At 35.8% G+C, this 17,339-nt stretch overlaps 2 protein-coding genes across 3 annotated transcripts in view; both read right to left on the reverse strand.

Moving 5' to 3' along the window:
* The window catches only part of pde5ab (phosphodiesterase 5A, cGMP-specific, b), a 50,516-nt gene extending 46,537 nt beyond the window's left edge, over positions 1-3,979 (reverse strand). Inside the window, exon 1 of one of the 2 annotated variants that reach the window (XM_053628782.1) lies at positions 3,483-3,979. In XM_053628782.1, coding sequence (XP_053484757.1) covers positions 3,483-3,487 — 5 coding nt within the window. In that variant the 5' untranslated portion in view covers positions 3,488-3,979. Of the gene's footprint in view, positions 1-1,576; positions 1,624-3,482 lie in introns of those variants that run through there. The other variant, XM_053628783.1, reaches the window with a different exon arrangement.
* A 5,691-nt stretch (positions 3,980-9,670) lies between these two features.
* On the reverse strand, positions 9,671-14,952 carry LOC128609905 (uncharacterized). The gene is made up of 6 exons (XM_053628804.1): positions 14,673-14,952; positions 14,118-14,483; positions 13,041-13,085; positions 12,389-12,499; positions 12,190-12,224; positions 9,671-10,847 (listed from the first exon to the last, which is right to left on the reverse strand). The coding sequence occupies exons 1-6, from the start codon at positions 14,719-14,721 to the stop codon at positions 10,734-10,736; spliced, it is 720 nt and encodes a 239-aa protein (XP_053484779.1). The 5' UTR covers positions 14,722-14,952; the 3' UTR covers positions 9,671-10,733.
* Positions 14,953-17,339: the final 2,387 nt, after the last annotated feature.

Raw genomic sequence — 17,339 nt, forward strand, 5'->3', positions numbered from 1 at the left:
TGCACCCTCAATATATTGTGTAAATCAAATGCTAAAGAAATCCAATTAAGTCACATTCAGTTCAAGCTAGTAACATTACAAAATGTGGTGGAAAAAAAACTAAGGGGTGAATATTTATGCAAGATACTGCAAATCAAAGCTATTAGCTAGAAATATTTTAAAACCCAACATAATAGTCTGGCATGGAAAACTGCAATCAGATGGTGAAACTTCCAAAGTGCAAAATATACTTAACACATTTAAACATACACACATAGAATATACACATTAGGTACATAAAGTACTTCTCCCAGTGAATGATGGGTACTCAGTGCTAAGACCTTTCTAGTACTATATATGGTTTAAAGTGAAAAGGTGTCCTTCAACCTCCAGCCACCTTAATTTCTTAGTTACACCAGCCGCAAGAGAAAAACATTTTTACAACTGAAACCGAATACAAAACTAATATTCTAGCCATTGCAAAAAACTACATGAATCATTCCTGTTCTGATGGAATGTCAAAAACACATATCCACTCATTTCTTCGAAGTGGTAGAGCATCTGTTGGCACAGACTGAGCCTGTAGGCTGAATTTTTTTGTTGTGGCACTGATTAGGTGATGAATGAACAACAGATTCCAGATGGGAACTGCATAGAGAAGGGGATCAGCCATAGCAGACTTTTGTGTCTTTTACTGTTTTATTATTAACACTGTCATGTAGATTATCCATCCATTCATCCATCCAGCCATCCATCTTCTGTAATGCTAATCCTACACATGGTCACAGGGAGCCTATCCCAAGAAACTTGGGGCACAAATGGGGGACACCCTGGACTAGGTGCCAACCCACTGATGAACACAATTGCACACACACTCATACATCCATTCACACACTACTGACAATTTGGAAATGCCAATCAGCCGACAACACATGTCTTTGGACCGGGGGAGGAAACCAGAGTACCCAGAGGAAAGCCCCGAAGCACGGGGAGAATATGCAAACTTTGTGCACACAGGGCAGAGACGGGAATCAAATCCCCAACCCCAGAGGCTTGAGTCAAACGTGCTAACCACTAAGTCACTGTGCCCCCGTCACCTAGATCAGATTCTTGAAATCCTAACATCTAGTGAAATCCCAAATCCCTTGAAATACCAACATTTACCTGTTCCTTGTCAGGCATTATCAGGCTAAACTGTTGGCATTAGATGTTGGATAGACTTGTAATGTTATTTCCAGATATAAAAGAAGAAGAAAAAACAGTAGGAAGTGAAGTAAATCTTGAAGTGTTCAACTAATAAATATTCATCAGATCAGTCTTTTTTGAGTCTATTATTTCTAGGGTTATCTCAGACATACCACTATAAGAGCCTTCAGGGTAGTAGTGGAAAAGAAATAACTCATCATTATGCACATTTCTCTATAAACAATGCTAACCAACCTACAACAATATTTTTCCAATATTTAGCATATTGTTGCTGGACATCCTCCATGTTGACTTCTACCCAAATTATTCGTGTCTATTCAGTTCGCACTAATTGCCTTCTTAGAGAATAACCTTGTTTACTATCACCATATAAATGTGGTTCTTTACTTACCACACACACTGACTTCAGGCATTCTTGGTATTATTATCCTGTTGTTTTAAACACACACATACACCTACACACACACACACACACACACACACACACACACACAAAATATGTATCTAGCCTGCACACAGCACACAGAAAGTAATGAAGATAAATCTTAGAATTGTAAGTTTTTCCAGGTCTGTCTTTTCTTTTCTTTCACACATCGCATTCTCGCTGTTATTTTTAGAAACAAGGTCTTGGAATAGCTTACATCCTGAAATGGAAATTAAAGACAACATGAGAACTTGACTTTGCAGCTATTTCCCCTTAAGGGAATTAATGACTCAGAAAAAAAGACTGAAAGCCTCAGATGTCCATTATTATCATAAAAGTACCTCCAGATATTAATACAAGGAAGCACAAGATCCTCTTAAGGGGAGTGAGATATGCATCATCCTCACTTTTGCTGTCTTTCTGGACAGTTCTCTCTCTTGGATGATGAAAAGCATATGATGTTGGCAATGACTTCAAAATCTGCTATAGTGTCAGAAATAGCACATGGTTTCAGATTCTACTGATAAATATTTAGTTTAATAAGGTCCTTTTATTTCCATCTAAATGATCATGTGGTTGGATATACAGTAGATTTGGAAAAATCCCTAGAGATACCATACTTCTGCATTACTCAAAATGTTGTTCGTCAGATTATAAGAAAATCAAATTGCATGTGCATATCTTAAATGTAATATGTTTGGGGTTTTTTTTTATGTTTTTTTTTTTTTTTTTAAAAAAAACAACAACTCATATTTAAAAACTAGGTTATGTTAAGGCTTAACAATATTCACATTCTTATTTAAGTCAAACATAATCCAGAGCAATCTCCATTCCTCATACTTCATAATGTGTGTTCCTTGCCCTGGGCACAAACTAAACAATACCACCTGTTTCAGCCTTCAAACTATTCAACATATAAAAAACCAGAGCACGTCAGCTGACGTTCATTCATTGCTTTCATCACCTACCTCCTACCCAAACTAATAAGGTTACCTTAAAAGGGAAATGCAAGTAATCCATTGATAAATTTGCTCTTGATATTCAGTCTTGTAGCAAGATTATTAACTCTGTATAAAGTCAAAGCTCAGTACAAAATCCAGCACACAACATCTTGAATGCTGGCTAAAACCTGACACAGAAGAAGTATTCAATTAACGAGTTCATTTATGCTCAATTGCTTGTGATTTCCTGATGGTTTGAGTACAAATCAATATATTCCCAAGTCACTAATGAACGAACTTTCCACTCATGTCTAATGAAAAATTCAAGGTCATGCACACTGGGTCATACATAGGTTCTTATACAGGCAAGCGTCTGAAGCATAACAAGCTCTGGCAGTAGTGTAGTGTGTACTCCAAACTAGCATGTGCCAAACTAGTGCAATAGACTAGAACGAATGTTCTCCTAAGTCAGACGTAAACACTCTCACGACCTAGACCTCCCTAGAGTGAAGCTGGCTATCATGGGAGCTTGGAATGCTTCTTTTTTATGGTGATGTGTGCAAATATTCACAAAGTCCCATGTAAGCACTCATACACAAGAACCAAAGAGTTACAGAATTGTTAAAATCTGAAATTATGCTGAAACTACTTGAGAGTTGAACCAGCGGGCTGCGGTTGAAGCAGATCAGGAGAATCCAACTTAGTGTTTTTTGTGGGGTTTTTTTTTTGTCATAGCTTGTGTGAGTAAAAAAAGTCATTGTGACCTTCTGAAAGATCATTTTTCATATATTTTGCATTTCCTTTACAGATACAAATATAATTTATTCCTTCATGTAAGTCACACACACACACACACACACACACACACACACACACACATCACTATCAGGTACCCAAAACAAATCAGTAGCAGTCGCATTTTTTCGACTCACCCCATGCTGAAGTTTCATATCAGTGCTGCACAGATAACACAGTGTCGCCAATAAAAAAACATGTTATCTCTGCCTCTCTCTCTCTTTTGCTCTCTCTCTCTCTTCTTTAAACTTCCCCTCTCTGACAGAGGCTCCTGCTGGCCCGGCTTTTATTTATGTCCTTTTTTGGGACTGGAGCTGATGGAGAGTTGCAGAATTACTCTCGGACTATTAGAGAGAAGGAAAACTCCCCCGGTGTAAGGGCCTTTGAACCATCTCTCTCCTGATGCATCAAGTGTGTGTGTGTGTGTGTGTGTGTATGTGTGTGTGTGTGTGTGTGTGTGTGTGTATGTATTTATGTGTGTGTGTGTGTGTGTGTATGTATTTATGTGTGTGTGTGTGTGTGTGTGTGTGTGTGTGTGCACGTGTGTATGGCTAGGCACATTTTTATATCTTGCTGCTGACCAAACATCCCACAATGCTAGGAATATCATTGCTTTTGACCTTTTGGGGACATTTGGCTGGTCCCCATGAGGAAAACTGTTTTGTTTTGTTTTATACAAAAACTGCAGCATTTTTTAAAGCATTTTTTGGTTGCTGAGGTTAAGGTTAGTTTTAGGTTTAGGTGTAGCATGGCATTAATTAGCTGTATTAGTAATAATGTCAATGAAAGGTCCTCACAAACATTAGAGGATGTTTTCATATGACATTAATTAGCTGCATTAGTAATTATGTCAATGAAAGTTCCTCACAAGTATTAGAGGATGTTTTTATATCCTGGAACAAAATCAGCACATGCATAAAAATAGAAATATCGGAGAGTTGTGGGGATATTTCTCAGGTCCCCAGGAGGAAATCTTTTTTTTTTCTTGTAACAAAAATTGCAGCATTAATTAGCCACATGTCAATTAAAAGTTCTCACAAAGGTAGTAAGACAGATATACATGTACGTATGTGTCTGACTACTGAAGACATTTTTCTTTGGTCACATTTTTGTGCATTTCTTTGCTTATTCCTGTTTTTTTTTTTTTTTTGTTCGTACAATAATTTTATTTTTATGAATAAATGAAAAGAAATGAAAAGCAGGTTGGCCACTGGGATCCAGTATGGAAAAACTCTTGGTTCCCTCTACGCACAGCACCTCGAGGTAACTAGACTCTTGGGTTCAAGACATGTAAACATGTTGAGAGAAAACAGCTAAGCCATGAACTCAGGAGAGTTAATTCACTAATTAGCTTTGGTACATGCACAATAAAACATGGGTCAGGAGAGTAGAAGAGGCTTCTAATGGGAAAGTGCAAGTCTCATCAAGTGAAGCATTGTAGTAGTCAGAATGACATGGTGTCACCCTTGCAGAAACATCAAATGAACATCACAGGATTTACATGTGAAGTTTACACATGTGGTTTTTCAGTCAATTCACATATTTTCACATGTAGACTTCTTTTTATTTCGCATTTTTGTTTTACACATGATTCATTATTCTCACATATACAGGACACATGCTTTTATTTATCTGAAGCTTGTGTAACATCATGCCTATTTATAGGCCTGCTGTGATCAGGTGAGGTTGCAATTAAGTGCGTTCAACTCAATGTTGCGTGAGCTTCACGCTGTGGGAACGAGAATATCCTCTCCATCATCCTGAGGCCATGGCCTGTTCAAAAGATCCGAGCCCAAGAATCACTGCAAGACACTCAAGCCAGGGGTGGAATGTATTTCCAGGCTGTAATATCGAATGAATGTGTGTGGCGTAGACCAAGCCGCCACAGCACACACATCTTGTAAGGGTACCCCTTTGGACAAAGCCTTCGAGGAGGCGGCCCGCGTAGTGGAATGAGCCCATATGCCCAGAGGTGTAGCGACACCACAAGCCTCATAAGCGATAGAGATTCCTTCCACTATCCAATTAGAGATGCACTGCTTCAACACAACAGAAGAGCTACCCTTAGAGTCAGAAGCTTCTCTGAGGCTGATTCTAAGGGCTCAAATGGGGCACCTGACAGACCTACCAGGACCACAGAAAGGTCCCAGGAAGATATGTGTGGTCTGCAGATGGGCCTCAGCTGCCTGACACCATGCATAAACCTTAATGTTAGAGGATGTTGCCCCACAGAGGCTTCATCATTGAATCCCAATTCCCTCCAACCGAGAAGAGTGCGAGCTGCGAGCGGAGCTGCCTAATTGTAAGGTGTTCACAATGCGCACAGTCAGACCTCTTGAAGGCTGCCCTGGCATGCAAGTGTGTACGTCCATCCCCGTGATGAAATGGGAGCATGGCGTGACACACTTCCTGAATTATTTTTTTAAGGGACAGAAAAGTAGAGAGATTTTTCTTTCTTTTTTTAATTTTGAAAAGATAGAGAGGAAATGAGTCATTTTTGCGAGCGTTAAACAACATACAGTCTCGCTGAAGATAATAAGGCTGACGGCATGGTTCACAGGTGCCGTTTTTATATCACGTGACGCGCTCAATTGACACGTCACCTGATCACGGCAGGCCTATAAATAGGCATGATATTACACAAGCTTTAGATGCCGATCACGCACGAGGGCGCTTCTCATAGCATAAAGCTCATGCAACATTGCGGCCCCTTTGAAAGGGAACATGTGTTTACTTGAGTTCACGTGCAATATCAGGGCGCAACATTTACTTTCGCATCATTTTCCACATCTGGTCACATATTACTTACGTAAGTGCATGTTAAAAACAGAAGATCACATGAGATGTATGAATTTTATGCATAAGGGCACAACTTTAAACCCATCAAAGTTCATAACTCAAAATGAGTGCAAAAGGTATGAGTAATTGATAGCAAGTGAGTTGGGTAGGATTATGTTAGTCACACGAAATGGCTCTTCCTTATGAGAGTTTTGCATGAGATCAGGTCCATGAGATAACACTATCTCTGCAATAATTTCTGAGCCATGTGACTATACAGACACTCAACATCATCAGTGCTTTACTCAGTGATGTGTGTATAGAACAATACCAAGCTAATGCATTCCTAATGTAATCCATCACAATATGGATGTGTCATATGCTGTGTAAACATGGCCAGAAATCCAATAAATACACCACACAATAAGTCTGCTATATACAAATATGAGTTTGAATACCTGGCATGGGTGAATGTATTTCGATTTTTACAAATCACAATCAAATTGAGAGTCATGAAAACATCAGAATTCAGACTGTAATGAAGTCCTTCCTAGAATGTCAGGTTTGGAGATGCTGAATTGTTAAAAACAAACACAAAAAGAAGCATTTTGATCCAGAAATGTAAGATATACAGTAGACAAAAACCTATAGAAGAAACACAAAGAAAAAGAATTTGACATAATATAAGTAAGGAAATAGCATTTTTTGTTCAGTTATAACCTTATTCTGGTCAGGGTCACTGTGGATCCAAAACCTATCCCAGGAACAGTGGGTGTGAATCAGGAACAAACCCTGCTTGGGATGCTAATCAATTGGCACCACCACACCACCAGGAAATTGAATTAGGATTATTAAATTGTATAGAAATTCAGTAAATAAAACAGAGTGACTTGATAACTGGGTGGTCAGAGACTAAAATGTATGTGTGTGAAAAGGTAATATCTTTGAATCAAACAGTGTAAAAGGTTCATGCTAATAAAGTATCTTTCCAGCATTTTCTACAATAAAAAATAGTTAAAGATGTCATGAATGCCATATGCAATAGATTTTGTTGTTGTAAGACTTGCGTATTCAGAGGGGAAAAATAATCCTGTTACCAACCACCATAAAAATAAAAAAAAATAAATAAATAAAAACCCACTAAGCTAGCAATGATGGCTTGAATTGGAACATGATGAAATTTTCCAGTACAGTACAGATCAACTTCAGTGCTTCATTGTAAGATGTTGTTGCATGCATATTAAAGTTGGGCCCTATATTTTCCAGAACATCCTTTACTGTTTTTTTCTCTGCTTCTGTAACTGTGTACAGTAATTCTACATGTTTGATTGTAGTTCAATAAAGCATTTGTTGTTTAGCTTGTTAATTGCTCTCGATTTCATATCCAGATTGTTGACTACTTGGTTTTAGCCTTTAGATGCAATCTGTTTTTAAAAATGCCATCTCATTCTTGGGCTACATAATCAGCCACACAACTCATCCCTTTCCAGTGTGTGCTTGGGTACCAGTCCCTATTGTTTCCCTGGACCACTAGCCCCACTGACTCAAAAGCTATGGACGACTGGTTTCAGTGGAGTGAGCAGGTCGGGGAGAACACGCACCAACATCTCAAGCAGGTCACACAATCTTACAAGGCGAGCGCCAACCGACTCAAGGGTCATATCCCCTCTACCAACCAGGAGACCGAAACTGGCTCACCACCTGAGACCTGTGACAACCCCACACCTGCAAAAAACTCAACCTCAGGTACATCGGTTCCTTTAAGATCCTTAAACAAATTAACAAAGTCATCTATAAACTCGACCTACCTCAGCACAAAGACCCATTAAAAAGAGACTTTCACTTTCTTGCAGTTTGCAAAGTATATGCTCTGTTTACCTGTTTTCTGACGTTACCAAGCCTCTTTTTGCCTGCCTTCGATATCCTGGTTTGACCTTGACTTTGTTACCTGGTTCCAAATTCTGCCATGCCTTATATATGCTGTTTGTCAATTGCCTGACCTAAGCCTGTTTTTGACTTTGATTCTACCTAGTGTTTTTTGGATTGTTTGAACTGTCATTCATTAAAGATGTGTCACCTGCAATTGTATCCGTCTCAGTGTCCATTACATGACAATGCAAAAATGTGCAAACTGTGCAGAGGGAATATATTGTCCTGCTGCTCTTTGAGTATGAGTAAGAAATTAATGCAGAATTTTAAAAACTACTGTATGTTTTATTGAATTAAAAGAGAATTTTAAAAAATCATCATGGTTCTGTCCACATTTGATGCACTTAGGTTAACAGTGTAAAGATTTGTAAAACTGAGAGCAGAATTTAAAAATGCAGAGAAATTGTCTTATCCATGTTAAATAAATCATTTTCACTGCTCTAACACACAAAACACAATCTTTTAGAACAGCCTGTGAAGTCATGTTATTTATTGTTCCTTAAACATCTGCTGTAATTATGGTTAGGTTTAAAAAAAAAAAAAAAAAAAAAAAAGTGTAAAAAAAAAAAGTGCAAAGTTAATAGAATGTTCCATGTAATGTAGCATTGCTAGATAGGAACTCATATGATCCACCTCATCAGCTCATTATCAAGTTAAAACTTAATGTGACCAGAATTAGAGGTGAAAATTGCAAGTTCAAGATATTACACACAAATCTTCAGCTTCAGCTTGTGTTACAGTAGGGAATTTCTCCAGTTGTCAACAGGAATATTACAAACATGTTATTATAGTATGACAACAGGGCCTGCGTGTTTCTGCTTTGCTAATATGCATGATAGAATAACAGTACACAGTGAAGCAAATAGCAAATGTAACTTATAAGCAGATTTTTTAGTGTTACACACATCCCCCTGCTGGTGGTGTGCAAGTAAAGCAGTATAAATTCCCACAGCAGATTTTTCTATGCTAAAACCTGGTCAGTAGTGCACATTACTGAACAATGGCATATTAGTACAAGTGAAGACATTTTTTAGAATTTGTAAAATAATAGTGCTGCCTAGCTTAGTTTAATCTTACAAGGACACAAAGAAAAATTAACCACAGACTACAGTATACTGAAATATCCACATAGTCAGTGACTAAACGCAGACCCACCACTCAATGTTTCATATTATGAATTATTCTAAGCTGCTCTGAAATTACTGTTGATCTGCAACCGAACTATTTTACATTACTTGTCGTGCACAACCTTTTAAATTGTATATTAAATAGATTTGATTTAATCAGGTGAATTTTAATACGTTTAAAGTGGAATTATTTTAAAAGGGGAAATTAAGTCAGAATTTGTTTTCAAACTGATCACAAATTTTCATCAATGTATTTATTAACATTTATTTATTATGTGTATGTATTTATGTATTTGACATTTGTTGCGCACATGTACTGTACTGCGAAAAAGATGATTTTTTTGTTGCTTAAAACCTGCTTTAAATTAAATTATAAATTGAAGTTGGAACAGTTATTTGTACAGAACAATTTTCAAAATTATTTTTTCTACATTTCCTGAGCTCTTCTCCTCCATCTACTGTTTTGGGATTCGGTGTTCTACTTTGGGCGTTTTATTTTCCCTGGTGTTCCATGTTTTAATAGCCAAAAAAATTGTGTTTATTGTGATTTTAACCTCTGCATGATATTTTTGTAGATCATGGACAATTTCTTAGTAAAGCTGCCATGCAATTTGCAAAAGCAATCGTGTGTGTGTGTGTGTGTGTGTGTGTGTGTGTGTGTGTGTGTGTGTGTGAGTGACAGTTTGGTGATCAGAAGAATTTAGCGGCACTTTGGCAAGACCAAAGGAAGTTCGTCATAAACTGAAATGCCTTGAACAATATGTAGCTCCACAATACAAATTTTTGAAAAATAGACATTATAGATCAGTACTAGGATTGTATAGCTGTTGTATGGTGGAAGAAATACCGAATGTTGTGTGTAAAATGTAACATGAGGGATTCCACAGTGCTGTAGACTTAAATTAATTGAAATAAAAGATGTTTTGGATGAGTAGGTCTTTGCAAAACTTTATAACATTTCATAACAATTATTTACACTGTAACAGACTGTGACATTAAGTTACAAATAAAATTTCTATGGGTACAGTTGATTCCCAGACAGAACTGCAGGTGGTCAGAGGTCATGACAGAAATAAAATGATTTAGTTAATTATCCATTCACCAAAATTATTCTATGAGCAATTAAAAAAAAAAAAAAAGATAAGACCTGGCCCTCCATATGAATCGTTGATATTATTTTACTAAAGTAAAATCTTAACAAAAAGTGTATACGACAGTTTTATGGCAGAAACAAGCAGAATAAAATAACATGCAAACATAAAGTATATTACAAGATATATTAATGCAACACCACTTTTCTTCAAATAAAATAACAAGATAATATTAGTCACAGTTTAAAATATACAAATATTCCAAACCAAAACCAAAAATATACAATTACTGAATGCATTCCTAATCATTTGATGTTTTAAAGAAATTCATGCTAATAAATGTAAAATTTGGAAGCTGAATGTTGATTATGGATATAATATAATGGGATTTATAAATTAATAATGAACATTCAGGATGTAAAATAGTAAATGATTATTTAGCTAACTAGAACGCTACTCCCTCTTAGTGCTGCACATCTCCATATATGACTGCGGTGTCCACGCTGCTTCTTGTCTGTATGGTGTTTATCTGGTTGTGGCTAAATGTGAGAGCAGCATAGCTTACATCATCTGTATGCTGTTTAAATGAAAGAGACACTTGTTAATTATTCTCATTATTATTTTTCATCATAATTAATTTAAAATGATAATGGGCCTCATTTTCATGATCATAATGCAAACATTAATAATAATAATAATAATAATAATAATAATAATAATAATAATATCAAGGCTATAGCAAGTAGGTATGACAAACATATTCTCAGTCATTTTGTGTTCATTAGTGTTGACCTTAACTAAACGGTCGATTCTATTCATTAAATGTAGCAGGTCAGGTATTAAATTAGTTATATCACAGTGCAATTAAATTCTTGAATTTGATCCGTCAGAAGGTTTTGGAGTCTCAAGGATTAGTGTTTTGTCACTAAGTCACTAAGTTTCATGCCTCGGAAATTCTTCATGTCAGTGGACTTCTTTTCAGTTTCTTGGAAAAATGTCAAGCTGCACTTAAAAAAAGCGTGGTTGAGGACTAACTTCTTTCACACATGTTCCACAACATTAAATGTAACTATAAACAGTTAAAAAAACATGACATGGCATTGGAACATAAAAGGAAAAGTGTAATCATTGGCAAATTGATGTGTTTTATAAGAGAGATAAAATTACAACACATCACTCTGTCATTAATTATTTTACTATAACACAATGTCATGCTATGTTTTATTCTTTACATAGCCTAGTTTGTGTGGTATTCTAATAATTTAGTTAAATATATTGCACTGTCCTCATTTGTGAGTAATGGATAAGCCATTGGTTTTAAACTTTTTATACTGACTGTAATGTACTGGCGTCCCACCCAGTGTGTATTTATACTTCACATCAGGTGTTAGGCTCTGTAGCCAACACAACACTGACCCACCTACAATACTTACTAAAGATGAATGAATGTGTTTCCACCAGCTTATATCTAGTTTATAGGTTTATTCTGTAATTGAGTAAAGTAGCCACAACACCAGGTTGTAAGAAATGAGACTGGACTTTGAAGCCTTTGTCCTAGTTGAGAAAAATTCCACTTTTAACTTAAAGTGGGTCAGCGGTTGTAAGGTAAGCACTTTAAGGTGGGTGCGCAACTCCCACTGCACCAACAGATTTCAAATGTCAAGCCCCTGTTCCAAAACTTTAACCATGTCAGCCACCCACAATGTTAATATCTGAGCACAAAAATAGCAACTAGGTGACAACAGGAGATAAAACTGGCATATACACAACCAAATTAGCAATACACTGCATTGTTAAGCACATGTGTTATGCTTGCCTTGACACAAAAATGAAGCCCTTCAACTTAATCAAACATGTTAGAGATGGTAAATATTGTATTGTACAATTATCATGTTAATCAGTTATTAAATGTCACATACACATTCACCTGTACCATGGTCTGGTCTTGTCACACCTGAAAAATAACAACTCAAATATACAATTAACATTTCTTAAACCAGGAATCTGTCCTTATCAATTTTGATATGAATAATTGTACAGTTTGAAAAGTATTGCACGCAACATGAACAGATTGCTTGTTTTCAATTAATCTCAACATTTGTGCATGCTCATTCTTACCTGATTTGTTCTTTTTTAATAGGTGATAAATGAGAGCAATGATGATAACTATTGATGCGACATTAGTCGCTGATAGTACTGACACAGCATAGACAAAAACCGACAATTGTACTAAAAAAAAGAAGAAGAAGAAGAAGAAGGATGTATTAGTGTAAACAGGTTACATTAAAAGTCAATCACAACATTATAATTATATTTATTACAATGATATATATTAAAATAGCAATTTTTTTGGAATTCTGTTCAGAAGCTCATGTGCATAGTTATTAATAGTGAGGTTTGTTTGAGCAGGGTTGTGAGTAGTGACTGTAACTTCTGTTTTAAAATTGTATAATTGATGACGTTTCTAAACTTCTAAACAACTGTGCATGATTGAATTAATTGTAACCACTATTTCACCTCAAAATATTCATAAAACAAGATCCAGTGTAGACAACATAGACAGGAAGTTTGACCAGTCAACTGATTTTGATGTATTATTGGCTATACTGTTATTGGCACATCATTGGTTGACAACAGCAATTGTATACAAATGAAACATTCTTTAAGTAATATAAATAATAATACAATTACACATAAGAAATAGTAGTGATTTTTTATATGTACAAATCATTATTGATTTTTTAAGTAGAAAAAATCAGATCACACCCACCGTTTATTTCTTCCTCATTTTCAGTTGGCATTGTTGGCTCAGTAGCTGTAAAAATATACAGTGTACTGTTCACATGGTCACACAAACATTTTCTTTTTAATTGTTAAATTCAGACATTGTTTTACATGAAGAAGCTGAATAAAATCCAATTGATTAATATTGATTCAGTTATTATGTTAATTTATTTATTTATTTTCATTATTTATTATGAAAATAATAATTTAATTATTATAAACCCACACAAAGAATCCACGTGAGCTGAGTTTCATCCTTATCCATATATCCTCTGTTTAACTTCTAATCTTCATAAAACAAAAGGCTGACATCATATTTTAATATAAAAATCTTTTGAACAATTTTGTCAACAAAAATGCCATGCCTTTAAATGATACATTTGCATAGCAGTAGCAATACAGGTTGGTAAATACATTACTGTACAAAAGTCTTAGGCACCCTATTTTTATAGTACAAACTTTGTTATGGATTTTTTTATTTTATGACTTCTACATTATTGAGTCAGTACAAAAACCCTTTTAGATTCCCAAACATTAGTTTTCTAGCACAAAAATAAATGTTACAAAAAAAATGTTTGTATGTCAGTAAAGAAAGCAGCATATTAAGTAAGAGACACTTTTCAGACAAAAAACATAATGATGGCTGCTGGATTTTGCTGCACAAATAAGAAGCAAGTGCGACAGTCAAAATCTCCAGAACAACAGTGGCTGGTTCTGCAAGATGCTCAATAAAACTTACAGCTCATTTCCTTATAAAACTGCAGAAATTGTACCAGAGACTACTATTTTTATTTTTATTTTAATTTCTTTGTCACACCAAATATTGACTACTATTTTCATTTACTACTGTTTACTGCTCTTTATGGTAACATGGTAAATGGAAATTAATTTCATTGTTTTGAAGGCATCTTTGCTCTACAGCATTTCTTTGCTTGTGCCTACACATTTTGCACAGTGCTGTATCTCACATAATTAAATATGATAATCAATTACACTCAGTGTTTCAATGTAGTTTAAAGAGAGTCATTAGCTTTAACATATTCCAGTGTTAATTCAAACTCACCAGCTATATCCTCGACAATCAGCTTACTCCCATTTCCAAAATATAACTGCTCGTAGCCTTGTGCTCCACAAATGTATATTGCAATATCGGTTGATTTCGTGGACAAAAATGACAAGGTGAAGTTGTTTTTTTTCAAAATAACATTGATTCTGGGATTATTTTTAAATTGGCCAAACATTTCCACATCACTCCTGAGTGAATTTACAGTAGCTATATAGACTAAAGCTGTTTTAAGAGGAACTTTTATCCAAAAAAATGAATAGTGGCCTTCAGCCTCAACATGGCACTGAAAAGTTGTGGAGAATCCTGGCTGTACCCTCACTGATGAATATGGCTGCGAGATCATAAATCCACTGCCAAATCCACCTAAAATATCAGAATTGAATTAACTACTCATCAATATCAGGATATGAATGTACAGTATATATACATGTTCTATAAAGTCAAATTCTATGAATGAATCCCTATAAATTCTTATAATTTTATTTTGAAGGTAAAACATTTCATATGGCTTTTCTTATGTTAATTTAACAGCAGTTTAAGTTTAATACTCACACAGGATCAAGACCAGAAAGGTTAGATATAATAATTTAGGCATATTCATTGTAGGTTTAAGAGGACTGTCTTGTTCTCTAGTGGAATAACATGTAAAGTTAAACCTGTTTTAACATACAGGGGTGGAGTGAGGTCGTGGTATTTTCCTGCCAGTTAGCTGATTGGGCAGATGTGTCATACGCTCCTGCACAATTTCACAATTGATGTTGTAAGTGTATTTTATTTCTCTTAAAATGAATACATTTTCTGTGCAAATGATAGCTAAATATACTGTATGTATTATATATTAAAAATTATTGAAGTAGAAACATCATTTTGAAAGAAGATATTTCTCTCTCTCTCTCTCTCTCTCTCTCTCTCTGTGTGTGTGTGTGTGTGTGTGTGTGTGTGTTTGTGTGTGTGTTGTCAGAGTTACATCTTTCTCAAATGCTGCCATTTAAGCTGAATGGTATGTTTGAAACACTTATGTTTGGTATGAAAACACTTATTTTTCAAATTTACTATTCCATCCATCCATTTTCTGTACCGTTTATCCTACACAAGGTCACGGGGAGCCTGAAGCCTATCCCAAGGGACTCGGGGGGAACACTCTGGACAGGGTGCCAACGCATCGCAGGGCACATTCACACACCCATTCATAAACTACGGAAGATTTAGAGACACCAGTCAGCCTATAGCACATGTCTTTAGACTGGGGGAGGAAACCGGAGTACCTGGAGGAAATCCTGAAGCATGGAGAGAACGTGGAAACTCCGCACACACAGGGAGGCGGCGGGAATTGAATCCCCAAACCTGGAGGTGTGAGGCAAATGTGCTAACCAAGCCACCGTGCCCCTGAATTCACAATTATATAACATAAATAATGATAAACATTACCATAAATATTATATTTATGTTATATAGGCTGTATAGTTCAATGTATCTGTAGATGTTTGTAAGCTAACTAGCTAGTTAGTCTAATTAGCATCTTACATGTCATCCTCATTTTTGAGCATAGACTGTAAAATGACATACCTAAACTTAAATGATTGCTATTTATGAATGCTTTAGACTACAGGCCTAATCAAGGTCTCCTTTAAAAGATGTAGGAGGGGTTTTTTTTTTTTTGGTGAAGTGAAAACAAGCAGCAATTGAAATTAAAACAACATTATAGAAGTAAAATTTTATTTTAAGAAAAATACACTGCACTTCACTTGCAGTAAACTTAAATAAAACAAAGAACTGGCCCACAGTATCCGTGCCATTTAAGAGGTTATAATGAGCAATTTCAAAATAGTAAATAAACATCAATGGCTAACATGAATAATATAAATTGTGCTCAATATATGGGTAGACAGGAGCACACTTCCAAAAAAAAAAAAAAAAAAAGACCCTCTCGTGAGGCATCTTTCTGTCATTTTACGCCCTAGACAACCACTTATGTTGCCTATGCCATGGGCCATAGTAACATCATACTATAAAAATATTGTACAGTCAATTGTACATTTTTGCTAACATGACATTAGCTAACATAGACAGTTGTTAATGTAGCCCTGGTACTTGCTAGCTAGACTGTGTTAATTTAGCTTAGAGTAAGCTGCATTGTTTCCCTTACTAGTTAAGTTTCCCATTGAAAGAGTACTAGCAGAGACTATGGTACTAGCTAACATTAGTTACAAATTCATTGCATGACTGGTGTGACTGGTAAGAAATCATGTTAACACTGGAAAAATTTGCCCCGTTTATATTGCAATATCTTCATATCTGTAAGAATGTGGAGGTATTGCAGAACAAAGAGATATCATCATCACTGACAGTCACTCGAGTCCAGTATTACTGTCCTCAACTATTGGTGGGTCTGCAGGTGGCATTAGCAACTGATGATCTGCATGTTCTGGATCAACGTGTACAGGTATGAGTGGTGGATGTGGTTGATGTTCGTTGAATTTTTGCTCATATGAGCCAGACACTTTTTTTCTCTCTGTGTTATGGCAGACATCCAACTCATGTAACATGGATGGATTTCTTTCAGGTATTTCTGTTTGAGGCAAATTCTTACCAGTTGTTCAGACTAATGTTGAATTTCCTCAAGCTACTTTTGAGGTTGTTTTTGAAGAAAAGTTGATGCTGCATCATTGTTATAGTGGTTACGCAGTTTAGTATTGGAGTATTAGTCTCTTCCAAGTTGCTGGAGTTGGAACATTGTCCTTCCAGCTGTTCCTCAGAATTTTACACAGGGATCTTGGACGGAATCGTTTGAGTACTTTCAGGTGCACACTGTATGTAGTCTATGATTCAGTTCCGTACAGCAGACCTACAGATCACAATCTTCAAAGATTTGTTTCATGTGTGAAAGTTAGTTGGAACACAAGTAGGTCAAGTTACCACATATCTGAAGGGCAATAACCACAATGAGCACAAACAGTACCTTTATTTAAGACACTTACTTTGGCACATCCTCCCATAACTTTCTCTTTATCCAACACATTTTCTTCATTTTTCAGAGGTCACACATACTATGTGAAGAAAAAAATGCTGTTGGATTAATTTTACTCATTTGTAAAGTTTATAAGTTGAATTATTTAAAAGTTATCATTTCATAAAATTTATTTAACAAGTCGCTTGTTTTGTGTGTGTGTGTGTGTGTGTTTTCAGATCTTGTCTGGTAAGGACAGATGTAGGACCTGT

The sequence above is a fragment of the Ictalurus furcatus genome, chromosome 7 (genome assembly GCF_023375685.1).
Source record: "Ictalurus furcatus strain D&B chromosome 7, Billie_1.0, whole genome shotgun sequence".
Taxonomy (NCBI): Eukaryota; Metazoa; Chordata; class Actinopteri; order Siluriformes; family Ictaluridae; genus Ictalurus; species Ictalurus furcatus.